Genomic DNA, 22,970 nt, shown 5'->3' with positions numbered 1-22,970 from the left:
GATTCTAGCTTGTGTTTCTTTCAGTCCAGCGTTTCTCATGATGTACTCTGCATATAAGTTAAATAAGCAGGGTGACAATATACAGCCTTGATGTACTCCTTTTCCTATTTGGAACCAGTCTGTTGTCCCATGTCCAGTTCTAACTGTTGCTTCCTGACCTGCATACAAATTTCTCAAGAGGCAGATCAGGTGGTCTGGTATTCCCATCTCTTTCAGAATTTTCCACAGTTTATTGTGATCCACACACCCTACAAGAAGGTAAATTCATTTAGTTTCTCAGGGTTATACTATGAAACAAATTTCACTCATCAGAAAGTTTCATGGAATAAAATAGCCATTTTATAAGTGCATTATTGAAACTGTTTCATAACCATAACATGCAATTGGTAGCACATGCTTTGAAGACTTCCAGGTCAAAATGATCATGGAGCTTCAATGTCTCATTTTTTCCCAGGTGTAAGTATACACTGGACTGTTTTCCAAGGAAAACCTTGACCCTTTCTCCAAGTGCTCCTTTTTGCACCATAAGAGTCACTTTCTCTACAGATTTTCAGTTGGTTAATTTTTGGTAAAAGCAATTTCAACTCATTTTTTATGTGATTAGCTAAAAAAGGATTTGTACTCCTATTCTCATAAGAGAACTTAACTTCTAACCTTCAGCTGCCACTGTCTTATGAAAAGCTTGATAATGAGAAATATATATGGAGTTTTGCCTGAAGGTTATGTACACTCATTACTTTAGAAATACTGATAGTGATGATGATGATGACAGAAATTGTTAAGAATATACTATGTGCATCTTCCCTGGTAGCTCAGCTGGTAAAGAATCCACCTGCAATGCAGGAGACCCTGTTTCGATTCCTGGGTTAGGAAGATCCCTGGAGAAGGGAGTGGCTCTCCACTCCAGTGTTCTGGCCTGGATAATTCCATGGACTGAATAGTCCATGGGATCACAGAGTTAGACAAGACTGAATGACTTTCACTTTCATGTGCTACTTACTGAGTTAAGTCATGCATTGTTTCATTTAATCCTCACAACCAGTGGTCCCCCAAGTTCAGCATGCAACACATCACCTGAGGGCTTGTTAAAATACCAGTTGTTTTTAATTTGGTAGGGATCTGATAATTTACATCTCTAATAAATTCCTAGGTGATGCTGATTCTGCTGGTTTGGGTGTTCAAGAACTACTGCTTGCCATAAACATAGGACGTAGGTGTTTCAATCTGTATTTGATAGATGAAGAAACAGGAATTGAGGTTATGTAATTTGCTTAACGGAGAAGGCAATGGCACCCCACTCCAGTACTCTTGCCTGGAAAATCCCTTGGACAGAGGAGCCTGGTGGGCTGCAGTCCATGGGGTCACTAGGAGTCGGATACGACTGAGCGACTTCACTTTCACTTTTCATTTTCATACATTGGAGAAGGAAATGGCAACCCACTCCAGTGTTCTTGCCTGGAGAATCCCAGGGATGGGGGAGCCTCGTGGCCTGCCGTCTCTGGGGTCGTGCAGAGTCGGACACGACTGAAGTGACTTAGCAGTAGCAGTAATTTGCTTAACACATAGCTAATAATTGGCAGATTTGGGATTTGAAAACTTGCCTCTTTGATTTCAAAGTCTGTAATCTTAATTTCTGTGCTAGATGGTTTTGCAATAAGACTTTCTTTCTGGGCAGAATAGTAGGATAGGACTTGATTTCTCCCAATAATGAGGTTCAAATACATTAAAAAGTGTGGGAGCTGTGAAATGGTTCTCATGAAAACCAGACTTTTGGGCAGAATCACATGACCCCTAGAGGAAATTTATCAGGAAGACAGAAATAACTAGACTGGTGAACATATCCTTTATGTCCTAAGCTATGGGACAAAGGGGAATCTTGGGTCCTGCTGAACAATGTGTCCAATCGTGGAATTTGCCTTCACTAGTCTTCCTTATTGGGACTGTTCTGACAGAATTGGATTCTGTGTATAATTAGAGAGTGATCTCGTGCTTAGGGACTTATGGTTTGAGATACCCTCTACTGAACGTAGAGAAACGGCATCTCATTATGTCATAGTACTCCGACTTCCATTTCCATCTGAGGAAGCAGTGATCAGGCACTAGGGACTGTAGATAGTATTGATGAAAGGGATGGTTAGGGGTTGGTAAGAAGCACAGGCATCTGGGTAAGATTCTTGTCACCATGAGATTGTACAGGTGAGGAAAAGAGCTCTATTATGTAACCAGTGAAGTCTTTTGAGTCATGAAGATCAACTTTACTGCCTACCATGAAAGTGAAAGTCACTTAGTCATGTCAGACTCTTTATGATCCCGTGGACAATACAGTCCATGGGTTCTCCAGGCCAGAATACTAGAGTGGGTAGCCATTCCTTTCTGCAAGGGATCTTCCCAATCCCGGGATCAAACCCAGGTCTCCAGCATTGCAGGTGGATTCTTTACGAACTGAGCCACCAGGGAAGCCCAAGAATACTGGAGTGGGTAGCCCATCCCTTCTCCAGAAACTCTTCCTGACCCAGGAACCAAACCAGGGTCTCTTTCCCAGTTGAGCTACCAGGTAAGCCCACCTAACCATGGAACAGAATTAATTAAAACAGCATTCCAAACCCACTTCTGTAGAAGGCTACCTCAGAGGCCATTAGTGATCTTCCAATTCTACCATCTTACAATAATCCTACTAAAACTCAGGTTTGCTGCAGTGGGCACAGAAAACTTTCAAGACAACTGGGATAGGAGTATGAGATGGGGTGGAGGGTCATACTGTCCTGGAATGAAGCTGGGAGGTGGCCCCTGAGTTCCCTCTCCTCCAGCAGATAGAAGAGAATTGATTTATGGACATAAACATCCCCAGAGATTGCTAGAAATATGTAGAGAAGGGGAACCCTCCACTTTCCGATAATCTGAAAAGTGAAATCTCAGAATTACTCTATTTGAGGGTGTAAAGTGAATCATTTATTGTTTATTTCACTTTCAGGTTGATGGAGACTACAATACAGCAGTCATATAATGTTTAGTCCCTGAAACGGGGCAAGAGTTCTGGCCTCTGAAGTTAATTCTGCTTTGGTGCTTAATGTTGTCTTCAGTACCCCAATTATGAGTGGCATTCTCTGAATGGCCAGCATGATTCTATAGTGCTGACCAGAAACTTTGTTCAGGTTTTTATGTAACAGCTTATAGAAAAACCAAAATGAAATTTTTGGCCTACCCAACATATGTGAATGGACAATTTGAAGTGTGATTCATCCTTCTCTGGCTGCTGGAGTCTGAGTCAGATTTGCCACTCGTGAATAGCAATTGAGCAAGATTTTTTTATTATACCTTATTAAGCATGTTACCATTTTTCCTTTGTATATTTATGTACCTTTCTTCTGTTATTTGGTGTACATTTTCCTATCCATATGATTTTGAAAGAAGAAGGAACATGTACAGAAATGGAAAAAAGGGAGGGTAGAAAAGAGGTAGAGAGGAGAAAGGAAGGAACATTAACCTATTTTACAGAAGACGTTTACATAGAAAAGCTTAATGATGTATTAACAAATAATCCAGTCCTAACGTGAGGTGACTTATCCCAATTTAACATGAAATACAGATGATATAGCTGTACCATCTGAGCCACCAGAGAATGCAAACCTGGGTTCAATCCCTGGGTTGGGAAGATCCCTGGAGAATTCCATGGACAGAGGAGCCTGGCAGGGTACAGTCCATGGGATTGCAGAGTTGGACATGACTGAGTGACTAACATAGATATAGCTAATAAACTGTTGTTTTGCAAAATATACAGCAGTGATGAGCAATGTACAAAATGAACCAAATGGAGTCAGTGGGAAAGAATGATTGATCGATTTACTTTCAGAGAAAAGTAGATGTGCATTTTCTATGATACTGCTCTCCAAAGAAGGCAATGTTTCTTAGGGCAAAACCCGTAACAGCACCAAGCATGAGTCATTACCAGATCATCTGTTGAAATTAGAATGCTGTTAGCAGCTAACTTCGGAAGGTTGCTGAAAGTGTTTTAGGCGTACTATGTTAGGGGACACAAAGCCCCTGTCCTTGAGCCCAGCTGGGTTACGGTTGAGTTACATTCATATATGTGAATAATTAATTCTATCTGAGGGAATCCAGCATATCTTCATAGCAGAGGGAGCCTTTAAATTACTCTTAATGTGAAGGTCTTCAGGTAGAGCTGAATAGAGGAAGCTATATACAAAAGGCAAAGAGGCATCAATGCGTATGCTTGTTGGGACGATCTTACAGCATGTTTCATACCACTTCACTAGAACATGGAATTAGGCAGGAACATGTACCCAGCATCCTAGTGCATCAGGCTTTCAGAAAAGTTGCTGATAGTAGTAACCTTTCTTCTTTCACCTCATAGTCACTAAATTTGTTCTCTCACAAACCTGAGGCTTCCCATAGAGCCTCTCTTACTCACTTTATATTGACTGAGTAGTTCTAAGTTATAATCAACAAGCTAGATGCTAATTTCAATGTATCTGGTTCATCCAAATTTGAAAATGGGTTGGTTTGCTATGGGGATTTATCTGCCATAATCACTGGAGATGTTACCTCTGGGACATCTCTCTTTTGGAAATACTGCTGATGAATTTTTGTAATTCAGATACTTCTCTAAATAAATGTTATTATGAATGAATCACTTTTGTGTTATTACTCTGCAGATATTGAGGCTTAACTGATTATCATTATCTTTACTGAGCTGAGCCCTCTGTGTCAGGTTCTCACAGGTGGAAGACAAGCCAGCCAAAGCAAAAAGATCAGCTGTAGGCCAAGGGTGGGGTTTCAGTCAGAAGGGGAAGTCTGGCATGCCTGACATGTCCAGTTCACCATTTTAGAATATTATCATTACCATTTTGATATACTGCCATAAAAGCATAGTAGTTGAAATGTTCTATTAGTCACCTGTCGGGAGTTTTATATGATTAGGTTAAATGTGTGGAAAAAATGAGACATCCTTTAAGAAGTAAATTTTGTAGGAAAAGTCGGATGCACAAGGCAATGTCCATTTACTGTAACACCTTTCATAAAAGGTTTTATTTGGCAATGGCAGTACTACTTCACTGAGGTAGATAATAGCAACTGCTCTAAAAAACCGTTGGAAATTCTACTAAGTTATTATCTACTAGGTCCTAGGCATTCGTCCATAATATGGCTAATTCTTTTAAGCCTACAAGGTAGATTTCATTATCCTCATTTCTACTGATGAGCAAACAGACTCAGAGGTTGACCGACACAAAACCAGGCAACCGAATGGAAAAGCCAATGTTCTGCCTATTTTCCAAAGTTTTCACTTTCCTCTATTATGTCCACGTTCTCTAAAAGCAACAATAGGCCTGCATCAAAGTTGTCATGGGATTCTAGTCTGTTGAGGATTGTTCTGTCTCTGTCAGCAAAAGCCAGAGAGGTGGTAGTGCTTCCAGGAGACCAAGTAAAAGCAAGGGGAGAGCCAGTGCTACAAACATTCCCTAAGTGTCCCAAAACACGTAACAGAAGGTAGAACAGTAAATGGTGTCCTGTCAGAGTAAGTTAAGAGTGATCTTGGCTTTAATTTTGCAGGGTATTTTTATCTTCCTCTCACTCTTTACTTTTAAACTGAAGCTTCTAAAAACATTCACTTGGAAGCCCTCCAAAAATAAATAGCATTCTTTCTTATACTGCTGATAAAAGTATAACCTGGTAAGTTTTCTAGGGGCCAAAGTGGCAGTAACAAAAACTTTTATAAAGTGGCATACTCCACAGTAGCATTTCCACCTTCAAGTATTCACCTTAAGAAAATATTAAGAACACATAAAAGATTTAACAACACAAAGTCCTTTAAAGCGGTTTATTAGTGAAAAATTGGGAACAACCTAAAAACAGTAGTTTAATAAAATGTGGCACAGGAGATGAAATACCATGCAGCCATTAAAAAAGATATAGAAACATGTTTTGACACGGCAAGATAGTCATGGCACTGTCAAGTGAAAAAAAGTTACAAAACAGTATGTACAACTTCATCCCATTAAAAAAAATCTACAAAAGCACAGAAGAATCTCTAAGTGTATACACCTAGATAACAGTAGCTCTCCCTGGATGGTGGAATTGTAAGTGATTTTTATCTTTATATACTTTTTTCCTCCTTTTTCACCAATGCATTTATGACTTGTACTTTTTAAAAAAGCGCTTACGATTCTTAGAAGGTCTCCTTTAAAATAGGGAGAGCAGAGCTTAGCAGCCCGAGCACCAGGATGTACATGTTAGTCTGATATAACTTTAAATGGTTTGATGTCAAATTGTGACTGTGCGGAGTGGAAATGTGGGTGGGGCTAATGCTTACCCTTCTTCAGACAAACACATCCATCCCTAGAAACCCTTCATATCAATCAAGTACAGGCATTCTAAGTGGTATTGTTCTTTCTTATACTAAGCATACCTTATACCTTCACACCCACTTGTAATACAGCCCAGAGCGAGGCTCCTCTACACTTGAGATAAATGTTGTTGGTATACAAAAGGCAGGGAGAATTTTCAAGTGATGTCAGATAGCAGGCCTGAAGGTAAAAGGCACATTATCTTTATTCTACACAAGTGGGTCTCAAACTTAGGAGGGTAACAATCACCTAAATGACTTGTAAAGACAGAATGCTGGGTCCTATTCCCAGAGTCTGTTTCAGCGGAACTTGGATAAGGCTTAAGAGTTGCATTTTTTTCTTTCTTTGACAAATATTGAGTATATACTATGTGCCAGGTCTCATGCTGAGAGTTGGGAATTTAACTGTGATCAAAAGAATTAACAGTCTCAATCTCAGGAGCCTACATTCCAGAGTGACAGATACATACATACTAAACAAATAATTTAAAGTAACTAATTACAATTAGTACTAGAACACAGGAAAGATCAGAATTCAGTTTTTGTCTTGAAATGTATTTTAAAATGTTACATGGGAGAACTAAGACTAGTTTTATAGCCCCTTGAAGACAACAAGTACCAAAAAAGGTACTTGGACATACGAATTAACATTTTTAGCAAATTCCTAGGTGATGCTGATATTGCCTGTCCTGGGGGGTCTCAGACTGAGAACCACTTCCCTACTGAGCAGTTTCCCATTAGGATAATGTGGGAGAAAGGGCAGGTGTGCTGTGGACAAACACCACACCCCTATTTGAGTCTCACCATGAGGTAAGAGCCACTTAATCATGTGGAGAAGGGGTTGAGGCAAACTTGTGCTGTGCTAAGTCGCTACAGTTGTGTCCAACTCTTTGCAACCATATAGAATGTAGCTTTCCAGGCTCTTCTGTCCATGTCATTCTCCAGGCAAAAGTACTGGAGTGGGTTACCGTGCCTTCCTCTCAGGGACCGTCCCAACCCCGGGAACAAACCCTTGCCTCTGATGTCTCCTGCATGGGCAGGCAGGTTCTTTACCACCAGCGCCACCTGGGAAGCCCCTGAAGTAAAGCTGGCTGTAGATCATATTGCAAAGCCTCCTGTTATTAAGGCTTCTCACTCAGACTTGAAGTGCTACATATTATGGCAACATATTTCAAACTTTCAGGTGTTCGGGAGCTAAGGAAGATATTTTTAAGGAATCATTTCAAAAAAGTATGGAGGCAAGCTGGACCTTCCTGGGTAAACAAAGCTGTTGCTTTTTGTCCTGTGCTCCTTCATCTTCTGCATGTCCTCCCAAGACCAGCTCCTCCATTTACATCCTGTTCCTTTGTTCTGGTGGAGAACAGCAGACTATGAGGATGAACTCTAACCCACTAGTGACTCTGGCCTCAGGCTTCTTATTTCTTACATTATTCAGAGTGAGGCACATTCCCATTTCTGGGACCTAGTCTCCTACAATATGAATTGTTCTGATCAGCACCACAAAAACAATTTAATGCAATGACCTTTTAAGTTAATTACCTTCAGGACAAATAAAAGAGATAATCAGTTACTTCTGTTTGTAAAAAGAGCCTACAATTATTTCCAAGTTTACTATTTCATTCATATATGCATCCTTCATATTACTGTATCTTTAGATTAAGCTCAGGGCTACAGACATTATTTAAGTAATTCTAAATTGCACCATGAATTAATAGGCTTCCCAAGGTTTTCTTCCATGCCTAAGAACCTATAGACCTTTACCTGAGTAAAAATTAAACCTATGACCTTATAAAATAAGCCCAAACCAAAATAAAACAAATCCAAAAGACTCCAAAGAACCAAACAAAACTTCATTAACATAAAAAATAAACATAAAACAAATTTACATATTGTGCTGGATTTGTGGTGGACAAAGGCACAAAAAAACCTTTGAACTCTAACAGTACTGAGGGCTACTGTACATTATTGGGTTAGGATAAGCAACATTCATTTGATGGAAAACAGAAGGTTCTGATAAAAATGTACACTGACAGTGGCGAGGTTAAACCTAGATATTGATCAGCTTTAAACAGGGTGCAAAATACAATCAATAAGGAACAGAGCAGAGCATGGACATAGAAGATGAATCTCTGATTCACAGTTGTAAACAAGGCCAACAGTCAGGAAGCTACAGAACCTAACAAGGGGAAAAATTTTTACAGCACATTTCTACAGTGTGCCAAGCTTTTCCCCCCAAATTATCTAACATACAAGATAGTTATAAAATCTACAGGTATAGATTTTATAGATATTTTATTACTATTTTTAAAACTTTTTTTTTTTTTTTGGCTATAAAACCCTCACAATAACCTTAAGGTGGCATAATTATTATCCCCATTTTACTACCAAGGAAATGGCAGTTTACATGACATCTGAGCTGAAGCTCAAAGACCATAGTATGTGAAGAAGACTGGATTTGAACCCAGGACAATTTCACTTCACTACTCATATTTTTTCCCTTTTACTACTCTATTTCCCATAAGCCTAATTTACAGTTGCTATTAAAGCTGACCTGATCTTTTTGACTTGATCTTCTAAAGCCTAAATCTGGATTTACATAATAGATGGTGCCCTGGGCTGGCTGTAGAGCTTCCTTTCTGGGGGAAAAAGCTTCACTCAATTGGTTTTATGTCTAACTAACCAGCGTGTTAGTTAGTTAATCTAACTAACCAGCGTGTTAATTAATCTTGGGATTAACAGTATGGAAATTCACAGAGTGAATCAAATCATCTTTTACAACTATAAAACTGCAGAGAAATTTGTCTCACAGAATAGAAATGTAACAGCTACTGTTAAAATTTGGACTGTAAACTGAATTATCAACATGTTCACCAAGGTCTCATTAAGAACTCTTAAACACCATTTTAAAACATCTTTTGTGCTGAATATTCATTTTTCAAAGTACCAAAACATATCATTTGGCACATTAACATTTCCTAAAGAAATTTACTACACCTTTATACTTAACATGTAAGTCAGACTGAACCACTCTGAGCTGACAGAATGTGCTACATTCTCTCAGCTCCAGGCCTGGCGTAACTTTTTCCTCTGCCTGGAACACTTCCTCTCCAAAACATCTCCTACTACCCAAATTTGAATTAGGTGACTCCCAAAGCTCCAAAACACAGTATTGCATTTTCCTTCTATCATGACACCGATGCTGTTATATGACCATTGCTTACTTATTTTTCTGTATTCTCTACCAGTCTTTAAGATCTGTAAGGGGAAGAATTTGGTGCATCTTGGTCAGGGTCGTATTCCAAGCTAATCAGCATAGTGCCTAGCACCCAACAAATGTTTGATGAATGAATGAAAATAAGAGCAGAAGTCCTGACATGGAAACAATCTGCTGATTCATAGAAATAGCCCACACAGCAATTTTCTGATTCCAAGTATATTACTAATTGTTTCATTAGTGTGTGAACTAGAGAGCCTGATTAGGATAACCTAAGTTCATTAGTAAATTTTTAAAATTTATTTGTAGGCTTACAGTAACCAAAAGTATATTGTTTGCATACAATTTACTCTATAACAAACACAGCTGTGCAAATCCATATTTTTATAAGGATTTGTTGTTGAATAAGGACAAATTCTCTTTACTGTATTACAATATCTTAACACATCCAATTCTGATTATGGATTAAATGGTGCCAACTGAACAACCTTAGAAACATTGTTCAGTAAATTGAGTTTGTCCTGGATGATTTAGAACCTTAACTGCAAATGTACTAGAGAAATATGGTAATACTTCTTGAGGACTAGTTAGTCTTAGAATAAATCATTCAGTAGTGTTTAATAAAAAGCCCTCAAAATAACTCACTGAAACAGAATATTGTCATCACTCAATAACTGCTGGAAAATAAGGTAAACATGGTATAACTAAGTTTTTGTTTATAAAAACATTCAGAAACAGTCTATTTTTCACAAAAGAGGTTTATATCCTAGAGCTCTTTTTAAACCAAGTTAAAAACAAATTTTAACTTTATTCTTTGGCTATTAATTATACCTAATAAATGAGTCACTGATATCAATTCACAATAAATTTATTTTACATAAAAGAAAAAGCTTGCCATTAATGAAAAATCCAGTAGAAAACAGTTCTTCTGCTTTAATTTGGGGTTCAAAAGTAGAAGGTACGTATTAGTGAAACCTCAGTAGAAAGAGAATTTTGTAACAAAACATTCTTGGCATGAAAGCTCTAACGTAACTTTTGTAATAAAATATTTACCATGCAATTTTATTGGCAGAAAGGCCAGTTTCTGATGGTTGGTATTTTCTTTTCAGTTTCTTAAGACATTAACATGAAAGATACTTAAACCTGCTTTATTAAGAGTTAATTATATATAAATATGGTATCTTTCCATAGTCCACCTATTTAATTGAGCAGTTCTAAGTAGGTAATTGGCACCCTGCCCTTCTGGTTTCCCCTTTCACCCATCAGCCAGTCTGAATCCATTCCAACGACACTGAAAACAGTGATTACCTACAAAATAAAACATTTCCAGTTATTAACTACATTAATAAATAAATACACAAAAACTAATTAGATTTAATTTGTTTAAATTGTAAATTATTCACTATAAAAATTTAAATATTACCATAAACAAACACCATTATCACATCATAAAAATTATCAATGTGAAAGATAAAGGGTTTTATCAGAGGCAGTTTTAGAAATCTAATTATTTAGCAGTTAAAAGCTTTAGTTCTGTGATGTTCTATTTTGTTAAAAAATAGTAGTTAAAAATTTATAAAATATTAATACAATCATCTGCAATCTATGAAAACATTCATAATAAACGATTTCTAAATAAGTAATAATGTATTTGCATTTTGTTATACTGGAAGGTTAAGTCAATCTATGATACAGTTTTCTTTTTATATCCACATTACTCACCTCATCTGCCAGAAGTGATAATTCAGTACTGTTTGCAGCATCATAATCATACAGAACCCTGGCCCTCCGGCTGCCACCGCACTCCTTCAGGTCAGTGAGGTTGGAAGGAGAGGTGATTACTAGGCTACTTGTTGAAGTCAAGGCAGAGGAACCAATCACATTCGATGAAGCAGACGGTACAGGTGCCACAGCAGTCTGGTTGTTGTTAGAGTGATAATTGGATGGAAAACTGTTGAAAAGAAAATTGCCAATTAGGTATACAGGACCAAAGTTTCTGTTATCACCACTTGGTGGCAGTATTTACCTTCTACCAACCTCCACAGGCTAAAGATTTAAAAGATGTTAACCTTTTATTGATAAAGTGTGCTATTTACCCCTCTTGGATCAATTACATTAGAGAAAATGCAGGTTATTTTTAAATATAAAATCCTTGAAAGTCTGTTTCAAAGTCATCTTTACAAGTATAAACTTTAAATTATTTTTCTCCAGAAAAATGATTCATAATACTTCAATTTTCTACTGTATGTTTTATTAACCTTTTCCTTCATGAATTTTTAAATTAAAAAAAAAAAAAAAAACAGATGAAAAACTTACCTAAATGTCAGATACTATCACAGATTAAAGTTTTCAAGTTAATTCTTTGAGAAATATTTGACTAACAACTCTTTTTCATAAAATAGATTTTCACATTTTCCTGTTCATTCGAATATTTACTGAGTATCTCCTTGTCCAGCATCACTAGAACAAGCTGAGATATAAAGATGAAACAATACCATTCTTTTATGGATTGTAGACAGGTGAAGGGATAGACATTCAAATAATATGTATGACTAATAACATAATGAAGACTCAACGGAAGAATAGGGCAGATATCACAAATTAGTGAAATCTTTTTATCAATGTGCTTACAAATACTTTAAAGATAATTAGAATTTTCAGTTTATTTTAAGCTTACTGTTGCTTCACAATACTAAACAGAAAAAAACGTAACATGGCTGGCCTATAGTCATTCTAATCCAACCACTTCTAAGGTTGAAAATGATCCTATTAAAATTCATTGTTGTTGTTCAGTTGCTAAGTTGTGTCCGACTCTTTGGGAGCCCCATGAACTGCAGCATGCCAGGAGTCCCTGTCCTTCACTATCTCCCTGAAAGTGAAAGTGAAGTCGTTCGGTTGTGTCCGACTCTTTGCGACCCCATGGACTGCAGCCTACCAGACTCCTTGTTCCATGAGATTTTCCAGGCAAGAATACTAGAGTGGGTTGCCATTTCCTTCTCCATCACTATCTCCCTGAGTTTGCTCAAACTCATGTCCATGATGTGAGTTTGATCACATCATGTGAGTCAGTGATGCCATCCAACAACCTCATCTTCTGTTGCCCCCTTCTCCTCTTGCCCTCAATCTTTCCCAGCATCAGGGTCTTTTCAAATGAGTTGGCTCTTTGCATCAGGTGGCCAAAGTACTGGAGCTTCAGCTTCAGTATCAGTCCTTCCAATGAATATTCAGGGTTGATTTCCTTCAGGAGTAGTCTAGTTGGCTCTTTGCATCAGGTGGCCAAAGTACTGGAGCTTCAGCTTCAGCATCAGTCCTTCCAATGAATATTCAGGGTTGATTTCCTTCAGGAGTAGTCTCGTCTGAGCTCCTTGCTGTCCAAGGGACTCTAAAGAGCCTTTTCCAACACCACAGTTTAAAAGCATCAATTCCTCAGTGCTCAGCCTTCTTTATGGTCCAACTCTCACATCCATACATTACTATTAGAAACAGCACAGATTTGACTATAAGGACTTTTGTCAGCAAAGTGATGTCTGTGCTTTTTAATACACTATCTAGGTTTGTTATAGCTTTTCTTCCAAGGAGCAAGCATCTTTTAATTTTGTGGCTGCAGTCACCATCCACATTGATTTTGGAGCCCAAGAATATGAAATCTGACAGTTTCTACTTTTTCCTCATCTATTTGCCATGAACTGATAAGACTAGGTGCCATGATCTTCATTTTTTGAAAGTTGAGTTGTAAGCCAGCTTTTTCACACTCCTCTTTCACTTTAATCAAGAGGCTCTTTAGCTTCTCTTTACTTTCTGCCATTAAAGTGGTATCACTAGTTAAAATATAAAATGCTTCATCGGTAAAGGTAGGTGAAATTAAACTCTTCATAAAATACAGTTTTCTTCTTTATGACTCCTGTGCCATCTGGAAATCAGTCAGCAAAATTTTCTTTATCCTTAACCTCTTCTCTAAACCTTCCTTTCACTTCCTGATGCTTGTGTTTATCTCCCACACTCCATGTATCATTAAGCCTAGAGGTGGAAGCTGTAGGAGCTGCATGCTCATTTCCATTCCTATACTCTTCTCCCTCACCAAGATTACTCCTACCAAACTTCTGAATTTCATATTATTCAACTATCAACTACCTCTTGTTGCAATCATCTACAGGTGTCTTATTTTTTTTTTCCTTTTATCTCTAAATTTTAGTTTCTGGCTCACTGCCAGTATATCTTAATTCTTGGTGATTCTAAGAATTATTTGAATAATCCTTAGACTGTTCAAATAATTGTTAATCTAATTACTTAAACACTTTGGCTTATTAGATTCATGGACTATTCTCTCCTACTGATTCTGTGCCTGACCCTACTTCAGCTATCCATTACCAATGCCTCATCTAGACTTTATCAATTCCAAAAACTATAACTCTTATAATAATCATATTTCCCAACATTCCATTCTCTGACCATCATCTTTTTCCCTAGTACTCTCATTTCAACAAGCCTATCTCAGATTCCAAGCTGGAATCAAGATTGCTGGGAGAAATATCAATAACCTCAGATATTCAAATACCACCACCCTTATGGCAGAAAGTAAAGAACTAAAGAGCCTTTTGATGAAAGTGAAAAAAGGAGAGAGAAAAAGTTGGCTTGAGCTCAACATTCAGAAAACTAAGATCATGGCATCCAGTCCCATCACTTCATGGCAAATAGATGGAAACAGGGGAAACAGTGGAAACAGTGGCTGACTTTATTTTTGAGGGCTCCAACATCACTGCAGATGGTGACTGCAGCCATGAAATTAAAAGACACTTACTCTTTGGAAGGAAAGTTATGACCAACCTAGACAGCATGTTAAAAAGCAGAGACATTACTTTGTCAACAAAGGTCCGTCTAGTCAAGGCTATGGTTTTTCCAATAGTCATGAATGGATGTGAGAGTTGGACTATAAAGAAAGCTGAGCGCCGAAGAATTGATGCTTTTGAACTGCGGTATTGGAGAAGTCTCTTGAGAGTCCCTTGGACTGCAAGGAGATCCAGCCAGTCCATCCTAAAGGAAATCAGTCCTGAGCGATCACTGGAAGGACTGATGTTGAAACTGAAACTCCAATACCTTGGCCACCTGACGCGAAGAGCTGACTCATTTGAAAGACCTTGATGCTGGGAAAGATTGAAGGCGGGAGGAGAAGGGGACGACAGAGGATGAGATGACTGGATGGCATCACCGACTTGATGGACATGAGTTTGGTAAACTCCTGGAGTTGGAGATGGACGGGAAGGCCTGGTGTGCTGTAGTCCATGGGGTTGCAAAGAGTCGGACACGACTGAGTGACTGAACTGAACTGAACTGATCTCGGATCTATAGTCCTACCATAGACCTACCATCTATTGTCCTACCAGCATGCCATTTGTGTCCAAGGTAAATTATCAGAATCACCCCCCTTGCACATATCTTCAAATCCCATGTCCTTTACTTCATACTGCTCATTTGGTAAAGATCTCCCTAATTATCTATTCAGTATCCACGTATCTAAGATATGAAAAAACATAAAATCATAGACATGAAAAAATACAAAATCATAGTCTAGTCTCACACTCAGTGAGTTAAGTAGGAACAAGTGGGTCCACAATGCTGCCTGGCAACTACACTACATTTCTCTAAAATCTATCCACTTAACATTCTCCTGATTACTTTTCATGCCCCTTTATCCATCTGTAAAATTTCAGCAATTCTCCCTTAACCTTTATAATCAGCTTATGAATTGCTTCCTTTTTATCTAAGAGGAGACAAAAACAATCAGGAAACTTCCATGCTTTTGGTCATCTTTCCTCCTACTACAGATGAGCTATATCTATGCCCCTAAGATTATTTTAAGGTTAATTTTTCCACCTGTGTATAAAATTGCCTCTCAAGGATATCACACTACCGATTCTTCCCTTTCTTTTCAATATTGCATTTTCTCCATTTACTGTATCATTCTTATCAGATTATAATCGTGCTTTTATTTCTCCTATCTTAAAAAAACAAGACAAAAATGGGCTAGACTCTACTTCCTCCTCTGGCTAGTGCTTCACTTCCCTATTCCTCTTTACAGAACTCCTTGAAAGACTTATCTAAACTTAATGTCAAGTTTCTCTCCTTCCATTGACAAACAAGCTTTTGCCCACAATGTTCCATTAAAGCTACTCGTCCAGGTCAGCAATGACTTCAATGTTCTAAATCCAAAGGTCTACTAACAGCCCTCTTTTCACTTGATCTATCTAGAGATTACAGTGAAACACTCCTCTCACCTTTTACAGCTTAATCCAAGGCCACACACGTGGTTTACATCTTACCTCACTGCTCATTCCTTACCATTCTCCTTAGCTTGTTCCTTGGCTCTTTGTTGGAGTACCTCAGGGCTCAGTCCCTGGTCTTTTTTTCTCTCTCTACTCATCCTGTGCTGTGCCAAAATCCTCCAGACTTTATCTCCAAGTAAAGGTCAAAGTCCACAAAGAGTGGTTTCCAAAGCCTAGCTCCCTGTTTCCTTGATTAATCTTCAGCTAAACTCTCTTTTGTTACCTGAACATACAGCTATGTTCCTGGTTCTGAGTTTTTTGTACCTCCTCTCCTGGAGCATCTCTAAGATGCCCGTGTGCTTTATTTCCTTACATCTTTCAAATGTGTCTTCCCTGACTATGTAAATCTCTACTTCCCTACTATATTTTTCTCCAGTGCATTTATCGCCTTCTAATATACTATGTAATTGATAAAATGTATTGATTTTCTACTCCCCTCTACCCCTAAACAGAATGTAGGTTCCATGAAGGCAGGAATATGATCTATTTTGTTTATACTCTATCCTTGACGTCTAGAATAGTGCTTTTAAAAATTACAAGCAGATGTTTCTCTGATGGGTAAAAGGGTTCTAATGATGAACTAATTTCTAATTCAAGTTTCACTCTGAAGTTAAGGATACATTTCCGAGCATCTATTCCTCAGTGAATGCAGCCTATATATACATTTTTGGAGGAAAAAAAAAAAGATATGCTCTCTCCACACAGATGTGTTTGTATATCTAGACAGGATTTTTAAAATGTTTTACCATGGTATTTTACTTTCAAACTTACCAGTATAATTAACCTTTGTTTACCCACTGAGTTCTACTGATGTTAATTTTGGGGAATTAATGTAAAAAGAAAAACAACAAAACACCAAACAGAAAAACCCCGAAAGACCATCTTTACCTTCTAAGAACTTTTACTGCTAAATTAAAAAAAAAAAAAACAACTCTAGACCTCCTGCCACTGTAGCTCAATAAGTAAACTTTCCCACTATTAAAAATAAAATATATTTACTAATCTTATAACCAGTTCTTCTGATTCCTTATCTGTATGTGGATAATAATAGTACCTACCTCAGAGCATCAATGACTAGATTTTGTCTGAATGGATGAGTTCCAAGCATTTGAATGGCTTTAAGGAGAATGCAAGGATGAATGATTTTAACAGCAACCCCTATGCTGCACTGCTAGAACATCAGGACAATATGAACAGGAAGTACTAATCTCCTTGGGCTTAAAATTGGTTTTGTGGAAGTGACTAATTTTGTTCTATGCCTAGTTTTGAAGGATTAATATGCAGAAAGGAAAACCAAAGTGATGAGGGTTTTTAATATTTTCTCCTTATTCCTTCTCTTGATGTTCCTCTTTCAAATGTTACATATCACTCCCCTGCTTTCATGGTTCCTCATTATATAAATCTCAAACTCCTCATTACTTAAGGGGCATTCATAAAATGACACTGCTTCATTATTCTAGCCTCATCTCAGTTCAGTCACTCAGTTGTGTCCGACTCTGTGACGCCACAGACTGCAGCGTGCCAAGCTTCCCTGTCCATTACCAACTCCAGGAGTTTACTCAAGCTCATGTCCATCGAGTTGGTGATGCTAGCCATCCATCTCATCCTCTGTTGTCCCCTTCTCCTCCTGCCCTCAATCTTTCCCAGCATCAGGGTCTTTTCAAATGAGTCAGTTCTTCTCATCAGGTGGCCAAAGTTCTGGAGTTTCAGCTTCAGCATCAGTCCTTCTAATGACTATATAGGACTGATTTCCTTTAGCATTGACTGGTTGGATCTCCTTGCAGTCCAAGGGACTCTCAAGAGACTTCTCCAATACCACAGTTCAAAAGCATCAATTCTTAGGTGCTCAGCTTCCTTTTTAGTCCAACTCTCACATCCATACATGACTACTGGAAAAACCACAGCTTTGACTAGACAGACTTTTGTTGCCAAAGTAATGTCTCTGCTTTTTAATATGCTGTCCAGGTTGGTCATAGCTTTTCTTCCAAGGAGAAAGTGTCTTTTAATTTCATGGTTGCAGTCACCAGTATCACCTTTTAGGATTTGAAATAGCTCAACTGGAATTCCATCACCTCCACTAGCTTTGCTCGTAGTGATGCTTCCGAAGGCCCACTTGACCTCACATTCCAGGATGCCTGGCTCTAGGTGAGTGATCACACCATTGTGGTTATCTGGGTCATGAAGATCTTTTTTGTATAGTTCTTCTGTGTATTCTTGCCACCTGTTCTTAGTATCTTCTGCTTCTGCAGGTCCATACCATTTCTGTCCTTTACTGTGCCCATCTTTGCATGAAATGTTCCCTTGGTACTGCTTATTTCCTTCAAGAGACCTCTAGTCTTTCCAATTCTATTGTTTTCCTCTATTTCTTTGCACTGATCATGGAGGAAGGCTTTCTGATCTCTCCTTGCTCTTCTCTGGAACTCTGCATTCCAATGGGTATATCTTTTCTTTTCTCCTTTGCTTTTCTCTTTTCTTTTCATAGCTATTTGTAAGGCCTCTTCAGGCAGCCATATGGCTTATTTACATTTCTTTTTCTTGGGGATGGTCTCATCCCTGTCTCCTGTACAATGTCACGAACCTCTGTCCATAGTTCTTCAGGCACTCTATCAGAGCTAGTCCCTTGAATCTAATTCTCACTTCCACTGTATAACCATAAGGGATTTGATTTAGGTCATACCTGAATGGTCTAGTGGTTTTCCTACTTTCTTCAATTTAAGTCTGAATTTGGCAATAAGGAACTCATGATCTGAGCCATAGTCAGCTCCTAGTCTTGTTTTTACCGACTGTACAAAGCTTCTCCATCTTCTGCGGCAAATAATATAATCAATCTGATTTCGATACTGACCATCCGGTGATGTCCATTGTTCGAAGAGAGTATTTGCTATGACCAGTGCATTCTCTTGGCAAAACTCTTGTTAGCCTTTGCCCTGCTTCATTTTGTACCCCGAGGACAAATTTGTCTGTTACTCCTGGAATCTCTTGACTTCCTACTTTTGCATTTATTTCAGTCCCTTATAATGAAAAGGACATCTTTTGGGGGTGTTAGTTCTAAAAGGTCTTGTAGGTCTTCATAGAACCATTCAACTTCAGCTTCTTCAGCATTACTGATGGGGCACAGACTTGGATTACTGTGATACTGAGTGGTTTGCCTTTGAAACGAACAGAGATCATTCTGTCGTTTTTGAGATTGCATCCAAGTACTGCATTTCAGACTCTCTTGTTGACTATGAGGGCTACGCCATTTCTTCTAAGGATTTCTTACCCAGAATAGTGGATATAATGGTCATCTCAGTTAAATTCACTCATTCCAGTCCATTTTAGTTCACAGATTCCTAAAATGTCGGTGTTCACTCTTGCCAGCTCCTGTCTGACCACGTCTAATTTACCTTGATTCATGGACCTAACATTCCAGGTTCTTGTGTGATACTGTTCTTTACAGCACCAGATGTTACTTCCATCACCAGTCACATCTACAACTGGGTGGTGTTTTTGGTTTGGCTCCTTCTCCTCATTCTTTTTGGAGTAATTTTTCCACTGTTCTCCAAACCACTCCAGTATTTTTGCCTGGAAAATCCCACAGATGGAGGAACCTGGTAGGCTACAGTCCATGGGTCACAAAGAGTCGGACACGACTGAGCAACTTCACTTTCACTTTCAATGACCTGGGGAGTTCATCTTTCAGTGTCCTATCTTTTTGCCTTTTCACACTGTTCATGGGGTTCTCAAGGCAAGAATACTGAAGTGGTTTGCCATTTCCTTCTTCAGTGGACCATGTTTTGTCAGCCTCATCTACCACCCCATTTTTTTTTTAAGGCTTCTTGATTTTTTTTATTACTCAAAAAAGCTTCATTTTAAAATTTAACTTTCTGACTCTGTGCTTTCAACACTTTCATAATGATTTTCTGCTCAATAAGGACAGTGTGCTTGATCCTGTCATGGACACATATAGCATACAGGGAACCACCATAAGCCCAGCTGATAGATTTCTTCATTTTAGACAAACCTGATAAGAACTTTAGGTCACAGTGAATTCCTCGAAGTTGGCCTGGGTATATTCCACATGTAAATTCTGCTGCTTTCCCAATCTTCTTAGTATAAAGATAATTCTATTACCAGGGATTTGGGACAGCCTGGTTTTGTTAGAGGCGGTATTGTAGGACAGCCTACAATGGTATGTCAAATGCTAGACCATTCTCAGTGCCTCTTGATAACTGTCCCTGGAAGAGCTCCTGTCCCATTTTTAACTTGAACACTGTGATCCAACCACAATGAACTACTGTCAGTTCCCTGAGCTTGCCACACACTTTCCTCTGGCTCTTCCATATACATATTCCCCCTTTGCCTAGAACATTCTTCCCTGCCCTTTTCTTCATCTAGATTATTCCTATTAAAATACTTTTATCTGTGAATCTTTGCTAGACTCACTTGAGTCACAGTTAGATGTCCCTTACAGTAATCTGAACTTCTCTATCTTTCTACTTTTCACATGGCTTGTCCACCTGTAGCCTGTACTTCTACCTAGACTTCGTTTGTTGTGACAGCAGAGAAGATGTCTGTCCTGAATGCCATTTTATTTTCAGTGTCACCTTATAATGACACCTTATAATGTGAGTTCCATAAACATAAGCAATTTTGCTTGTTTTGTTTGCTGATATAATTCTAGAGTACAGAACAGTGCTTGGATATGACAGGTGTTCCATAAATGTTTAATAAATGACTGGGCTATGTGCTTTACATATGTACTATAAAGAATAATACCACACTCAATGATATCAATGTGTGTGAAGTCTTATAGAACACTCTAAAAACTTTTCTTTTTAAATGGTGAACAAGTAATGAAATATAAATTAGTTTATCTCTAAGGGCAACTAAAAGTCAATAATTTTATTTTCCTCAACTACCTCTAAAGGTATACAAGAGAAAAGGGAACTTCAAATGCTTTTAAGCTCTCTTTACATAGCAATAAAAAGGTATTCCTCTTCTCATCCCTGTTAACATTCTTCTGTACCAAGAGTTCAAAATGTTTTTATTTCAGAAGTGTGATAATCACTTTCCTTAAAAAAAAATAAAATCTGATTTTAAGTAAGCTAATAAAAGCCTTTAATACTATTTTCACCTCTATTATTAGTTCAAATGAAAAAAAAATCCAAATTTCCTCTCTTATCAGCAGTTTTATGTATGAAAAGGAAATTACCACCTTCCCAGTTGTTTTTGAAGGTCTAACATGTACTGGTAACATTGTGCGTAGTAAGTCATCTGGGCTTCTACAAAGTCATTCAGACAGCGAAGGTGATGGGCCTGTAAAGGAAAGTTACAGTCACTTCTTAGCTCTATAATCTACAAGTGGCAAATGCTAAGGGGAGACAAAGTACAATACTGTACTCAGGGTGAATCATCAGTATCTAGCATTTTACTACAATATATAATAACAAACTATTTAGCCAAAAAAAAATAAAACAAACAAAAAACAAATGGATTTGATGGTGAGAAACTAGGTGATGAGGTGTAAAAAAAATTTAAAATGTTTCTTCATATATCTTGAAAAATGCTACTATTTAAGTATCTTGATAAGTGACTGAAAAGGAAGTTCAGTTTCTACTCCAAGAATTTCCCTAAGACTATCAAAGCCTTCTGTTCCAAATGAATTTCCAAGGAATGAACACTCACGTGTGTACTGCTGATTCCCTCCAGCAGAAGTCTGGTAATCTCTGCCTGACGATCAAATTCACTTTGAGTTATTCTTAATTCCTGTTCAGACTTAAATTGTAACACAGTTTTAGAATCTCATTAGAGGACTTAGTCCATGCTATGCACATTCATTTAGACAGTTAAAAATTCCCCAAACAAACCTCAAAGTCTGGCAATTCCCTGATTCTACTTTGTACCTAAACTGGTACCTGGTTTCTAGACCTTATTTCTTCTATATTACTTAATCTAGATAGAATTGAATCCTTCCTTACTGGTACTTAACTCAAAAGAATCAATGTCAAAGGTTAATGACATAAACATAAAAGCCTAGGAAAACTATGGGACAGTCAATATATTTTCTAGTATAAACTTTGGTAAATTTTAATGTTTTATGAAACCTTACGATTACCAGTTTACATGTGTGCTGCTGCTGCTGCTGCTAAGTCGTGTCAGTCGTGTGCAACGCCATAGACAGCAGCCTACCAGGCTCCGCCGTCCCTGGGATTCTCCAGGCAAGAACACTGGAGTGGGTTGCCATTTCCTTCTCCAATGCATGAAACTGAAAAGTGAAAGTGAAGTCGCTCAGTCATGACCCCATGGACTGCAGCCCACCAGGCTCCTCCGTCCATGGGATTTTCCAGGCAAGAGTACCGGAGTGGGGTGCCATTGCCTTCTCCGAGTTTACATGTATAAAATATTTCAAAAAATTCTCAGTTATTACTACAGTTACTTTACTTTGAAATATAGGTTTCATTCTCAAATGAAAAAACTTTAGAATGAAGCGAGGATTTTAACTTCTTTTGTTATCAAGCATATACTTGATTCTAGGGACATAGTTCTAAAGTTCCTTCAAAGGATTCTTTGTCCCACATAAATGTCTTTTACAGTTTTCTTTCCAAACTTTGCATAAAATATGTTTTAAGCAGAAATACTATCTATAAGATATGCTAGGATTTTTTTGCAACTTATGAGTGACCTTTAATCAATGGTGTGCTAGTAACTGGCTTTTTACTGGGGGAGGGGGGTGCATGGGAAGAGACAGGGAGGGAGGGGAAATTCTCTAATGTGCTGAGTTTCAATGGTAGAAATACTTCCACCACAGTTGATATCAAGCTACCAAGATGAAGTCAGTGACCTCAGAGCTAGAAAGAGATGTGTACAACAGCACACCATTACCAGCTTTAACTATCCAATATAGGTTTGAAAGTGAAAGTGAAGTTGCTCAGTTGCTCAGTTGTGTCCGACTCTTTGTGACCCCATGGACTGTAGCCTACCAGGCTCCTCTGTCCATGGGATTTTCCAGGCAATAGTCTGGAGTGGATTGCCATTTCCTTCTCCAGGGGATCTTCCCGACCCAGGGATTGAACCTGGGTCTCCTGCATTGTAG

The 22,970-nt window shown here is 38.2% G+C and overlaps 1 protein-coding gene and 1 pseudogene across 2 annotated transcripts in view; both read right to left on the bottom strand.

The window, feature by feature from the left end:
* Positions 1–5,824: 5,824 nt before the first annotated feature.
* SH3GLB1 (SH3-domain GRB2-like endophilin B1) overlaps positions 5,825–22,970 on the bottom strand; it is a 49,480-nt gene continuing 32,334 nt past the window's right edge. For both annotated transcript variants that reach the window (XM_010860339.1, XM_010860338.1), the window contains 4 exons: positions 21,563–21,652; positions 21,093–21,193; positions 11,298–11,526; positions 5,825–10,883 (listed from right to left, as the gene is read on the bottom strand). In XM_010860339.1, coding sequence (XP_010858641.1) covers positions 10,776–10,883; positions 11,298–11,526; positions 21,093–21,193; positions 21,563–21,652 — 528 coding nt within the window. In that variant the 3' untranslated portion in view covers positions 5,825–10,775. The remainder of the gene's footprint in view (positions 10,884–11,297; positions 11,527–21,092; positions 21,194–21,562; positions 21,653–22,970) is intronic.
* LOC105003285 lies at positions 19,691–20,087 on the bottom strand (annotated as a pseudogene).

This window comes from Bison bison, unplaced genomic scaffold (genome assembly GCF_000754665.1).
Source record: "Bison bison bison isolate TAMUID 2011002044 unplaced genomic scaffold, Bison_UMD1.0 scf7180017864466, whole genome shotgun sequence".
NCBI classification, from domain to species: domain Eukaryota; kingdom Metazoa; phylum Chordata; class Mammalia; order Artiodactyla; family Bovidae; genus Bison; species Bison bison.
This window is presented reverse-complemented; position numbering and strand designations above follow the sequence as displayed.